This window comes from Melozone crissalis, unplaced genomic scaffold (assembly GCF_028551555.1).
Source record: "Melozone crissalis strain CALT ecotype California unplaced genomic scaffold, PUWL_Pcris_2 ptg000007l_1, whole genome shotgun sequence".
In the NCBI taxonomy this organism is placed as follows: domain Eukaryota; kingdom Metazoa; phylum Chordata; class Aves; order Passeriformes; family Passerellidae; genus Melozone; species Melozone crissalis.
In genome coordinates this window covers 4,415,468-4,428,227 of record NW_026535785.1, presented here as the reverse complement: position 1 = coordinate 4,428,227, position 12,760 = coordinate 4,415,468, and the positions used below count along the sequence as shown (strand labels likewise).

At 41.7% G+C, this 12,760-nt stretch overlaps 1 protein-coding gene across 1 annotated transcript; it reads right to left on the bottom strand.

The window, feature by feature from the left end:
• Positions 1-9: 9 nt before the first annotated feature.
• MPHOSPH6 (M-phase phosphoprotein 6) lies at positions 10-7,409 on the bottom strand. The gene is made up of 5 exons (XM_054296379.1): positions 7,289-7,409; positions 3,771-3,883; positions 2,127-2,217; positions 1,092-1,189; positions 10-637 (listed from the first exon to the last, which is right to left on the bottom strand). Exons 1-5 carry the CDS (start codon positions 7,337-7,339, stop codon positions 478-480), a joined length of 513 nt encoding a protein of 170 aa, XP_054152354.1. The 5' UTR covers positions 7,340-7,409; the 3' UTR covers positions 10-477.
• Positions 7,410-12,760: the final 5,351 nt, after the last annotated feature.

The following is a 12,760-nucleotide window of genomic DNA, read 5'->3' as shown; positions in this document are numbered from 1 at the left end:
AGTAGTAAAAAAGACCACAAACCAAGCATGTTTCTGCTGACTTTTTTCAATTTGAAGAGAGCGCAGGTTTCATTTTCATAATAAAGCAAGCAGTGAAAGCTGAACTGCCTTACTGAATTGGACACAGCTCATCTTTACTCCAAATAATTCTTTCAGATGTTATCCTAAATTGTAAATAACGTTGCTTTTGATTGCATGCAACACTCAATTTAACTATGCAGAACATTTAAAGAGACTGATGGGATGAGTGCCCCACTCATGAAAAGCTGCTGAGAGAGGAAAGGATGTACAACATCCATTATATAAACACCCACTTTGGAAAGTGTCTGTCCTGTGGATGGTAGAAATTTCAATGAGAATAGAACAGATTTACAAATCCACCCTTTACACTAAATAGCAAAAACTCCAAACAATCTCCAGTCCTTGGTACTCTGTTTGGTAGGCATTAAGTAACAAGCTCCACTTGTGCAGTTGACATTAATCCTGAGGTTTTAAGAACATTTTCTTAGCTCTTTTACTAGGTCTTGCATTACTATTCCCCTCTTCATCATCTTCATCTTCATCATCATCCTTGAGTACACGTTGGTCCCTTTTTCTCAAAAATTTCTTCCCTATTGTTCCCACTAATGTTTCATATCTGTAGAGAGAAAAAAAAAATTAGACCTTCAAGTAAAATCAGAGGAAAAATCGTGGTGCATCTCCTAAACATAATCAACAATTCAAGTGGTGTAAAAACCCTGGTCATTAAAAGCTTGGAGAAGCACAAGTACTGCATGACTTATTACATTATTATTCACTCATAGTTTCAATTTGTTAGCAGCTGGTAACAAGGAGGGAATTAGCATGGAATACCTGGATATCAAAGGGCAGAAAACCCCACAAGTGATGCAGAATTTACCCCCAAATGCATTGGATATTGAAGTGAAAATACACCAGCACTCCTGGAAAACCAATCTGGTACAGTTCCATATCTACTGTGGGCTTTTTTAAAATTTTGTTTGTTTCATTTTTGGGTTTTATTTCCCCACACATAATACACTAACACATCATATTCCTAGCTAGTACTGATTATGTCATAAAATGTAACTTACCTTCTGGCCATTTCTTCATCTGACACATCAGCCTCCATTTTATCATCCTCTTCAATTTTTTCCTCCTTGCACTTGGAGTTCATTTGGATCATTAACTTCTGAAAATGAAGTGAGAAACAGCTTAAGCATGTAACCATGACACAACGGCAACAGTGCTGAAATTCACTGGTAGAAGAGCATAAGAGGAAAAAATCAAATTAGTAATTATTTTCTGTTCGTGGTTAGGCTAGAGCCCATCATTATGAAAACTCATGAAGAAAAGGCAACAGAGACAGTGTTTCAGTGTATTGTACTACTCAAACATCCTAAAGGGCACTCCAAACATCTCCAGGAGACCAGATCATAATTAATTTTTCATTGTGATGTTAGCACACAGACCTTGAAATGGTTTTGTTAAAAAGAAAGAATATCTTCAAGCATTTACAGTAAAAGCCATGAAGCAATCATATGCTCTGTCACAGGGACAGCAAGTTCAAAGTAACTAAAAGAATTCTCTAGTAAATTACCTTACATGGCCTTCTGCCAATTTACACCATCCTCCTGCTTCAGGTTCAGTGCTAACCTTTTGATTCCTGTCCCTGTGTACTTCTATCAGCATGAATCATGCCAGAAAGAAATTAAAGACTCTTGCCCAGCATTTTTACTTTGGAACTCTTAAGCCCTTATTGATACAAGTAAGTGTTGAATAAATAGAGTTGAGTGTTTGTAGATTGGACTCTGCATTCTATGTCAGGAGGAAAAGTGAGCTTTTGTTTTGGTGAGCAGCATGTGGGATGGCTTCCTCATTTCAGGGAGGGAAAACCTGCAGGAGTCTGCAATTACTGACCAACAACACAGGGTGCTAAAAAGATTCCATTTACCAGATGCTGCATTGATCAACATTTAGGGTTGAATGATGGAGTTTTGGGACATGGGAAGGTTTATGGAAGGTGCTGCAAAGGCCAATAATGCTGCAGTGTGAACACTCAAATCCCCATCCCCAAGGGCTTCAATCCTAATGTGAGACAACCTCAAAGCAGGACACTGAAATGGTACCTCAATTTCAGGATTGAATCCTTTGAAGGACATTCTGCCATAAACGAGATCCTCACATCGCAGAAAGCTTCTCTCTTCTATTATACAGCTCCTGAAACCCCAAACCCAGCATTCTGTCAAACCATGCACTTTAAAATGATCAAATTAAACAAATGCAAAAAGGATGTGCTGTCTTCCCCCCACACAAATAAACAAAACCACAGTGTATTTTAAACCATCAACTGCTTTCTGCTCAATTGCCCTGATAAATCTTTCAGTACAAAGAGTTTGGAGTGCAAAGGAATCCTTTTTGCCAGCAAAGCTGTGCCAGTTCCACAAGCAAAATTAACTCTTCTGACAAAAAGCACTCTTTGCTGGTATGGTTCTGCCTACATTAATACTTTTACCAGAATAAAAATACCACATAAATATCACTCCCCAGGTGGCACTACTATACCAGCAAAAGCTTCTAATTAATTTTTCATTGTGCTGTTGGACCTGGCATTAGTTGAGTCTGTCAGGGTATAAAACACTGTGTCACTGTTCAGCAGACAGATTTCCCCTCTTCTTCCTCCTTTTTTTCCCTCTTTTAATGAGCATGGAGCGAGAAAAGAAACATGACCCTGAGGCATTCATAATACACGTGCCAGATAAAAGTACTTTGGTGGATTGTTCCATCCTTTTCCTCACACACATGTACCTGTTCCCTCATCCTCTTCATCTCCCATGTAAATCAAACCCTCATGATCACAGAACTCAGGCTGAAGAGACTGAGCTCATTGTCCTGCCTTGAGGCAATATCAGTCACACATGTGCCATGAACAGCAGAGGTCCAGCTAACCTGTCCTCAAAAGACTTCTCATGATGAAGAATCCAGTGTCTCCTCAGGCAATCTACTCCAGAGCTTCAATAGCCTTATTGTTACAAAAGTTCTCCCAATGTCCAGCTTGAACACTCCTTGCTGCAACTGAAGCTCAAATACCTTTTTGTCAAATCCACCAAGAGTAATGGAAAAGAGTTTATCAATGGCCTTATTCAGCTACAGTTAATTCCTTGGGTCCCAGCTTTTTCAAAACTATGTATGTTCTCCCTCAGTGGAATTTGTTTCACTTTAGAAAGGATGAAACCCAAGCAATTTCAAAAGTAGTTCTCCTGTTATTTAAGGCACCTTTCTAAAGAGCAGGACACATTTCCTTATTAGCTAAGCCTTCCTTTATTTTTGCCATTATCCCTCCTATTTCAAAACCAGGATTTGAAGTGAGCTGGGCACAAGAGGACAGAACTGTCCTGAATCAACTTAACCATGCGTCTGGAGCTGAATTTACTAACACAAGGCTCCAAACTTTGTTTCTAATGAAGGGAAAAAGCAGCAAAGAATGAATTGGACCCTGACTGAAAGAAACTAATTGCATGCATCTAGAAGAATGTGTGAGTGAAAGAAAACAACACACACAAGAACTGAAAGTAGGTCAAACTACACTAGGGAACTTCAAGAACAGCCCTAAAAATAAGTAATAAAAAAGTTGTAATGCCAGTCTGTCACTATTTTTGCTTCTGTTAACTGGTTATTTATAAAACTTATCTTACAGGAAAAAATATGAATCTGCTATTTCCATTTCAAAACAATCCAATGACGATAAGAAGTACAAAAGATTACAAGCTTACTCTTTTTCCTTTAGATCTGGTACATCAAGATACCAGTGTTCTTCACTAATTATCTTCTTTTCTTCTTCCTCTAGTTGTTTTTTAGTTTGTGAATCCAAACCCCTTTGCATGAACTACAAAGAAAGACACAAACACACAGCTTCAGTTTTCTGCATCATGAGTATCTTCTGAACATGCAGTAATTACATGATAGCAATTATCCATTACATAGTGTTTAGCATTTGATACAAAGTTAATGTTTTTTGTGATTTTTTTTCTCTGAATTTGGTCAAAGTCTGTTTGTGCAAACAGACAATGGAAAATTACAACAGCTGCTGATCACAGCTATCTACTGAAAGTTAACAGTCAGTCACACCTGGACTTACATACAAATAAACAGAGCTGTCCTGGCTAGTTTTGATGGATCGGAGTTGTCACATTCCCTAATTTTAGTGAGGTTTTTCTAATGTTTCAGTAAAGGCCAGAAAGAAGATAATGGTGTGGAAGTTATTGCTGCACATCAGGAACCAACTCCACCCATACAAACAGCACTGGAGCTCAGAGCTGGAGGTGGCTCATGCCAGGCTGGCCATTTTTTCAAACATCTGTACTTTCAACCATCCTCTTCTCAGATTTAATGAACTGGATTGTGTTTGTAGCTCTGAAGGTACAAACCTGACTTTGGAAGTGGAAAAATGTCAGAGTTTGAAAGCAGACTATGAGGAAAACTCCTCTGTATCCAGCTGTGATAAAGGAAGATGTTCCCAGCTCCTCAGTTCTCACTGACCCACCAAAGTCCTGGTCCAGCACTGTATTCAAGGACCTGCTAACCCTCTGCAGGAACAGTTTGCCAAAATAGCTGAGACCAATAATCAAGTTTAGGGCAAGTTTCTATTTTTTCCTAACACAAGGACACTCCTGTCACTGGCTTCCTTGGTGATAACCTCTGTCAGAGGATGGGAACAGGCAGGTAGGAACAGCAACCCCTCAACAGCTGGGAGCAGAAGAAGACATCTGTCAGAGCCTATAAAAAACTGCTGAGAGCACAGAACTACAGACCTGAGGCCTGTGAAACAGCATTTTAATTTCCACTTGTCTTAAGTCAGGTGCCTGAACTGAGTGACAATGAAGTCTAAACAATGTCAATGATACATGGTGGGGAAAAACAGAACTCTTCAAAATTTTGTGGTGATAACCCATATAGTCCCACCTCCCTAAAAGCTGGGACCTTCCTGAGGATCTACAGAAAGTGTTTGGATAACTGTACCTGTCAGAAGTCTACATTTATACCAAGCTAACTCCCAGACAGAGGCAAATCTAACAGTACAGTTCACACACAGTCATGTAAAAATATATAGGTGATGTAGGTGTGCAATGTATGCATTACAAACAACCCACACATCTCCAGTCTTTACAAAATGCCCAACCAAACCAAACTCAGAAGTACAAGCCAACAGAGCTAGTGCTTAATTTTCTATTTCTATTTGCATCCACTGTACAAGATCTTTAATGAAAGAAAAATTGACTTCTGTTTTCTGAGTCGATTCAGAATATGTCAAAGCTTTCCAATTAAAATTACAGTATCTTCTTGAGGAAAATAAGTGAATCTATCATGTGGAAAAACATATTGCTCAAGGAAATTGGTTAGCCAGTTGAAAATCTCAACACAAGAAATTCTGCTACAAGAACCCAATTAAATAATCATTTCACACTCCATTTTAAAGATTATGTTCCTGAAGATTACTACAGGAAAAACCTAGATAGAAATTATGTGATCAGGTTTCTCTCGAATGTAAACACACACTGATGAATTAAAAATATATCAGTTGTGGTAGGCACAGAATGTGTAAGTCAGTAACTGAGGAACTGTTTGGGTGAGTTTCCCCAAGCTATGAGATCTGGATCAAATGGTGCAAGATCTAAAAGTGTGTCTCCATGTGGCCCAGAATTTACTGTAAAGGTCCTTCCAACACCACTCACCACCTCTGGGTGCCACTGCACCCACCTGCTGAATTCTGGCAATACATTGGATCCCTACCTGCAGAGGCAGCTGCTAAAGGCTTCATTAAAACATTTGTAAACAGGAAGATCTGCAGAAACAAAGTGCTAAATGCAAGATCTGTGTATGACCTTTTCAAAACCTTACTGATCTCTTCAAAGCTGGTTATTACTGCCTGGACTGTGAACCTGCAAATGTCATGGCAGCATATTCACATGCCTGGTTCTCCATGGCCTTCCAGAGGAAAACAATCCAAAAACCTGCTTTTGAAACCTCCAGGGGGTTAGTATGCTGGCAAACAAGAGAAAGAAAAATTTCATTTTAAAAGTGTATTATATAAAAATAAGAAAAAATAATGATGCTGCTATCCAGGTTATGGGAGTCTGTATCACACATTGCTGGCTGACTCAGTTCAACACCTACTCCCTTTAGAGAGAGAGGCAAGATGTATTTTGTTCCTTATGTGTACAAGTTTTAGATTTAGAAGCATCTGTTAATTAGGGTAAATATTCCATCATCCAACTGCTGCAGAGTGCACTTTATGTGAAAAATTGAACTGAAGTCAGCTAACTCTTTTCAGCCAGAATGTGAAATATAAGCCCATATACGTGGGGAAAAAATGGCTAAATAAAACACCACAAGCAAGAAGCCACAAAGGCCCCATCATGTTCAGTTAAAAAATTGAATATTAACATAAAAAAAAAAAAGTACTCAACTTTTCCTGGTTGTTTTCCAGCAATAAAGGACCATCAATCAGAGAACGTACTCTACTGAATTAGGAGTTGTAGTACATGGTGTGAAGCAGAATCCATTAGCCAGTGAGCAGAGACTAATTTCACACTGAGCAGAGACTAATTTCACACTGGTGACATGAGATTCACAATTCCAAGGGTAATAAGCACATCGGGATGTTACCAAGATCCCTGGCTTTTATGAGTTGGGAAAGCTGGTTAATATTAGATGTTAATCCCCATTCAGGCTGAGATTTCCTTAGCCAGCAATGTAAACAGGGTAAAAATGAACACACCAAAACTTTCTTTTCTCAACACTAAAAGCCCCACCCCCAAGCAAAGCAAACAGCACTGATATTTTAATTTCAATGTGCCGTTGAAATATTTTTATTTACATTCACAACAAACAACCCAGCAGTAGAGGAGCGAGCTGGAACGAAAGCATTCCCAAAAGGTGCGCTGGAGCCGGCCCTTGAGGCCAGGCTTTAGCTGCAACCATGAGGCTGCACCGAACCCTGCAGTTTGTAACCCCCGCGTTCGAGCGGGTCCGTGCCGGCACCAGTAATTTATTGCCGGGGGAGCAGCCCATCGATAAACACAATCTGTTTATCCGGAGCGTGGCTGGCCGGCAATAGGCACGGCAATGCCCCACACCAGGCTCCGGGACGGCCGCGTGCGGCCGGGGACACGCAGCCCGGCCGCGCCTCACAGCGCCGGGCCCCGCACACCATCGGTGCCCGGCCCTGCTGCCCGAGCTTCCAGCCCCCCCCGCAGGCCTCCGGCTCGCCCTCCCCTCCTTCCCTCGTCACCTTCATGCGCAGCAGGTTCTTGGACAGCTTGGTTTTCACCTCCCCGGCCATGGCGGCCCGCAGGCCGCGGCGGATCCCCGCGCTCGCGTAGCGCCGAGGCCGCGCACGCCGCGGGAGGAGCGGGGCGAGGCGGCGGCGCGGCTCCACCCTCCGGCCGGGGGCGGCCGCGGGCACGGCACCCTGCCCACAGCACCCTGCCCACAGCCCCGGGAGCTGCCGGGGCCGGGGGGTGCGCTGTGGTGGTGCAAAACCAGCGATAAAAATAAACTTTACGGCTGTGCGGGTGAGGGAGATCGGGGGTTTGAGCAGGACATAAATCCGCTCGGTGTGAAATGGTAAATCAGTGTGTGAACCTAACATGCCTTACTCATGCTTGTGTGTTGTGTAGTACTGCCGGCTTACAGCTTCATCCGTAATTTTCTGGTGTTTCAAAAAGAGAATAAAATACTTCCCACACTGACATTTGGAGACTGCTTGATTTTAAACGCACTTATTTTTTTACAATCAGCACTGACTTTTATTTAAAAAAAAATTACAAAATGGTCAGATGTGATTAAAACTGGAAAGCACACAGATTCAAAGACCCTCAAAGCTTTGTTAGTCCTGAATTGTGATTTATGAATTCACTATTGGCAGTGCTGTTGTTGGACTGCCCCACTGGGCACTGGGAGCTGAGGAGGAAATCCTGATAGGGAATTGCCAGCTGACTCCTAGTCAGAAGCATGTACCACGATTTCTCTATATATCCTCATAAATCAGATTTCTGATGCCTGTTTTGACATTTGGCACATAAACTGGGTGATAAAGCAATAAGAGTGAGGGTTCAGTGTTCAAAACTTTAATGAACTGGTGTGCTCCAAAAGACAATTTAGGGAGAAAAGTTCTCATACATGCAAGATGTAGGTCAAAGCTTGAAGAATTCTGTAAAGATTTATGTTCTAATAGACTCCACAGAAAGGTATAATGAAGGACAAAACCTGATTGCAGTGGGAAAGGAGGGAGAATTATCCACATCCAGGCATCCTTATTACACATTTAAGCTCAGTGGACTAAAATGACCACAAATGCCAATGAAACATGGAGCCACAAATGCTTCAAGGCAAAGTCATAACACTGCGTGAAAATATTTAATTTTCATATAGGGAAGGCACCTTCATTCCCAGGCTCTGTAAATGAGTTGAAGCTGCTCTGAAGTTCAAGGCCCCAGTGACAAAGTCACTTTGTGAGCGTGGCAGCTAAGCTGTTTTGCTCCTTCTCTGTTCCCTTTCTCATTAACAGCTATCGTCCCTTCCCAACAAAAGAAGGCTGGGAAGAAATTTGCCATTTTCTGAATACAAATGTTCATCAAAGAACAAATATGTTTGAATCTTAGTGAGCAAACCAATAGGGGAAAGCTGCTAATTAATGTAATGGCAGAGTACAGCCAGAATCTGTCCATTTTTGGTGTTCTGTTCTATTTGCCGTGCATTTTAATAATGCATTTACTTTTTGTTGATCGTTGCAAATCAGAGCCCTGTGTTTAATTGCATGACCTTCAACGTCAGGGCTTTTCTGAGCAGTTTTGGTTCATTTACAGTGCAGGAATGTACTTTGAATGATTCCTTCTAAATACTGTGCTCTCCTCAGCACTTCTGCAGCCACCGAGCTGTGGTAGTGCCTGCCTTTGCTTGGTGGCCTTTCCAAGAGCTGTTTCTGTCCCTCCATCCTGCAGAACATTCCAGCTCAACAATTCCTCAGCAGACTCTGCTCACAGCCTGTTTGGGATTTGGGCACTGCACACAACAGCTCCTCTCTGCTTTTGTTGAGAAGCAGCATCCTGCCCCCAAATTCTCTGGGAGCTACAATCTAGTAATTTACATCACCATGCAGTGATGTATGAGATGAGGAGAATGCAAGGAATTTTCACTTTATCTAACCATGAAGATTATACCTGGTGCTCCCTGCTCCAGGAATAAGCTGTACCCCATGTCTTGGTGCTGCACCCCAGGCTTGCACAGAGTTTCTCTCACTGTCTGTTGGCACATCAGCTAAAAACCCGCCTTGATGCAGGCAGGGAGAAGCATTTTGCAGTAAAAGCAGTATAGGTTCTGTGATGTTTATTTAGAAAAGTGGGGATTGTAAAAAGGCTGCCAAAAAATGTGATCTATTTTGGCAGTAAAAAAGCCCAAAGGAAATTTTTGGGTTGCATCTCCCATCACTTGAATTGGATGGGGAGGTTATAGATAACAATCAGCTGCCTTGTGGACCAGATTATACTGTCTGGTAAATGTGAAGACACTCCATTGATTGCAGGAGAAATTTTTATGATTTACTGGTGGTGGTGGAGGTAACTCAGAGAAGAATCCAGCCCTGTAAATACGCCTGCTTGTGGAGCGAGGGAGAGGAGAGTTAGGAGAGAAAAAGAAGCTCTCTGTGTTTAGAGAAGAATTGAGGGTCATTGTAAATGACAATTAGACTCTCTCCCACAGCTGAGTGCTTCACAGCAGCTCCATTTTCAACCTAGAAATCAATTTCTTTTTCAAAACAAAAATACTCGGGAAATAACTTAGGGGAAAGGAGTTCCATCTCATCAAAGATTGTACATTAAACAAGCAGATAAAAGATTTTTCTTCCTAGGAAATGTGGTCCCTTCTCCCTCTAGTAATTACTGAAGTCAAATCAAAGTTGTCATTAACATTATTTAAGGAGTAATCTCTCTTGGAGCAGCACATGTGGCAGCTGTGAAGTAATTTCACGTCAATGGGATCTAATTTGGGGGAACTCGTGGCTTACTTTTCCCATAATCTTTTATTTATTCATATTATTGTAGTAGTGTGATTTTAGTGCAAAATGGGTATCTCAAACCTTACAGCAAACTATCAGTTGATTTGATTTCTTATGAGCTGTCTTTGAATTCCGAGGCAGCTTTTTAGAGCCCTCTGAATACCTGAAGCCCTTTTCCCCTCCTTGCAAGTATCAAAATTCTTATGACAGGCAAATCATTAATTTGTGTCAAACTCCTCCACTGTGTTTTAAATAAGCACATTATGTGTTTTTCTCTATGAATGAGGAAAAGAACATGAGAAGTGGAGCTGCCGGAGGTCTGTTTGCAAACCTGAAGGAAGGTGTGAAGTGCGCCGGGGCTGGGTGTGATCAGGAAAGCAGTTTTGTCCCCTGTGCTCCCCACGGAGAGAGTGTGAAATCTCCGCGTGGCAGAGGTGCTGTTCTCATGGGGAGGACTCGTTTTTCATCCCTGCTGCTCCCACCCCGCTCCGAGCCGCTGATGCATGCGGGGCTGTGGCAGCTGCTGCGGTGCTGGGTGCCCGGGGTTTGTTACACTATTCATCACCTTTGATGTGATCCTGTACAACCTCACCTCATCCACGGAGGATACAGGGTAGCTCCAGCTCTCCTTCACACCGCACTGATCCAGCCTCTTTTGCTTTTTTGCTTTTCTGGCATTGACACCGGTTTAGGTGGCAGCTTGTAGCAGTGTATCTGAACTTAAGCCCCATTGTGCACCAGCCATACTGCTTGTAGCTACTCTTATCAGAGTTCTCTCAGCGCTCTCTGGAGTGCTTCAAGGTTACTACGACATAAACTGTGTTAAATTAAGAAAGAAGAGGCTGAGAAACAGAATACCAAGACCACAAGAACTAGATAACAGAGGGCTGTGAAGCACCTGGACTGTAACCAGTCTCATACTCTGAGAGGTGCATGCAGAACACCTGGACAAGGTACAGGCACCAATGAAGAAGAACATGATCAGGGTGTGCAGTAGAGCTAGAATGTATAAATAAATGTGTAATATAAACAATAAACATCTTCTGCCTCATCATATTGATTAGTCATACGGGAGTCCTGTTTCCTGCAGCAAATGACACACAGAGGGTGTTTTAAATCCCTGCCCCACTTTCCTCAGCTGACCATGGGTTTTCCTGCGGATGGGAATGATGTGGAAAGAATTACAGCCAGACTTCTGTAATTTGGGTAACACAGATCTGTGAGGGCAGTTCACATTGCTGACTCTTTCCTTTTAATAGCCTTCAGTAGTTCACAATTTGTGCAGCATGGAAAGGTGTGTTTTAAAAATGTGCTCATGGCAAAACAGTTACAAAATCTCCAGAACAATTAAGATGTGTCTTTGGAGAAAATGCCTGATGTCAGTTTGGGAGAGGACAGTTTGTTCTGAGTGCTTTTGGCTGGTCCAGTGACAGGGTGAGCTTTGTATGAATAAATAGAGTAATTCCTTTTTGATTACAGAAAGAGCCAGCTTCATAATGGCAGCTCTCTATATTCTGCCATCAGCTGAAGTGGTGGAGAGAACTCATGCTGCTGGCATGTGGAGAAGCCTAAATATTTGAAATTATTTGATATATGCCCATGTTAGAAGCCAGAGCAAAGAGAATGACAGTAGAACGGTGTGGAGCATCCTTCTCTTTGCTTTCCTTTAAAAATCAGGATGCTTTTAACTTTTTGGATTTGAAGGAATCACAATTAAAAGAGAAAAAGGAAATATCACCCTCTGTTTGTTAACCATAAAAATGCAATCCAGCGGTGCTGCTGGTGCTTTGCTGTTTCCCAGGTCAATAAATGGCTCCCCTGACTTTAATAAACATTGATGCTGCAGGCTTGTTCTACCGTGATTGAACATTTTTATAGTTTCAACCACTCGCATTGCATGAAAGCTTTAAGATTTTTTTTTCCTTTTTTTTCCACCCCTCTTTTCAGGAGGGTTGGTTCTGATTGATTAAATTGTCATTTTCAGAGTTAGTTGCTGAATTATAACTTGGCATTTTTAACCATGCGATTTGTTTAAAGAGACAGCGTTTTGATATAGCAAAGCAGCTGAGAATTTTTAAGCAGTAAAAGGAAATTTTGTTCACTTTGTTCTCAGCCTTTCATCACTGCCTGACAAAAATGCTCCTGAAAACAACATGAAGGCCATGATATGAAGAGAAGGTGCTTAGATCCATGCTCACTTCTTTATTCCATCACGGAGCTGATCTGTGCAGAGCTATATTGCTTTCGATTAGTAGTTGGATACCTCATTGTTGTTGACACGTTTATCTTTCTGAGGAGGAAGGACAGGAGGGAGGGGGAATTAGAAACATAAAATGAGTGCCACACAATGTGATATTAAGAGTAAGTGGCAGCACTGTACTTTGGACCAGCCCCTTAATATGCACGATGGATTTCTTTGCACCAAAATGATGGGTTCTGAGCCAAAAACCTGCAGAGGTTTCACCTAAATCCAGACTGAGCCTGATTCAAAGGGACAAAGACCTTGTAATTCTTTATAAACTGAGAAAATCACATCCATGTGATGATGCATTCATTTTTTTATTTAACCAGCTGCCACCTTCCTTCTCTCTGGATAACTGCTGGGTTTCAAGGTCTGCTTTTTTTTACTTTCCTTCACTCCCCCCAATTTAAATCTGTATTCAAGACAGTAAAGCTGAAGTAAATGAGACTCACATAAAAAAACACGTG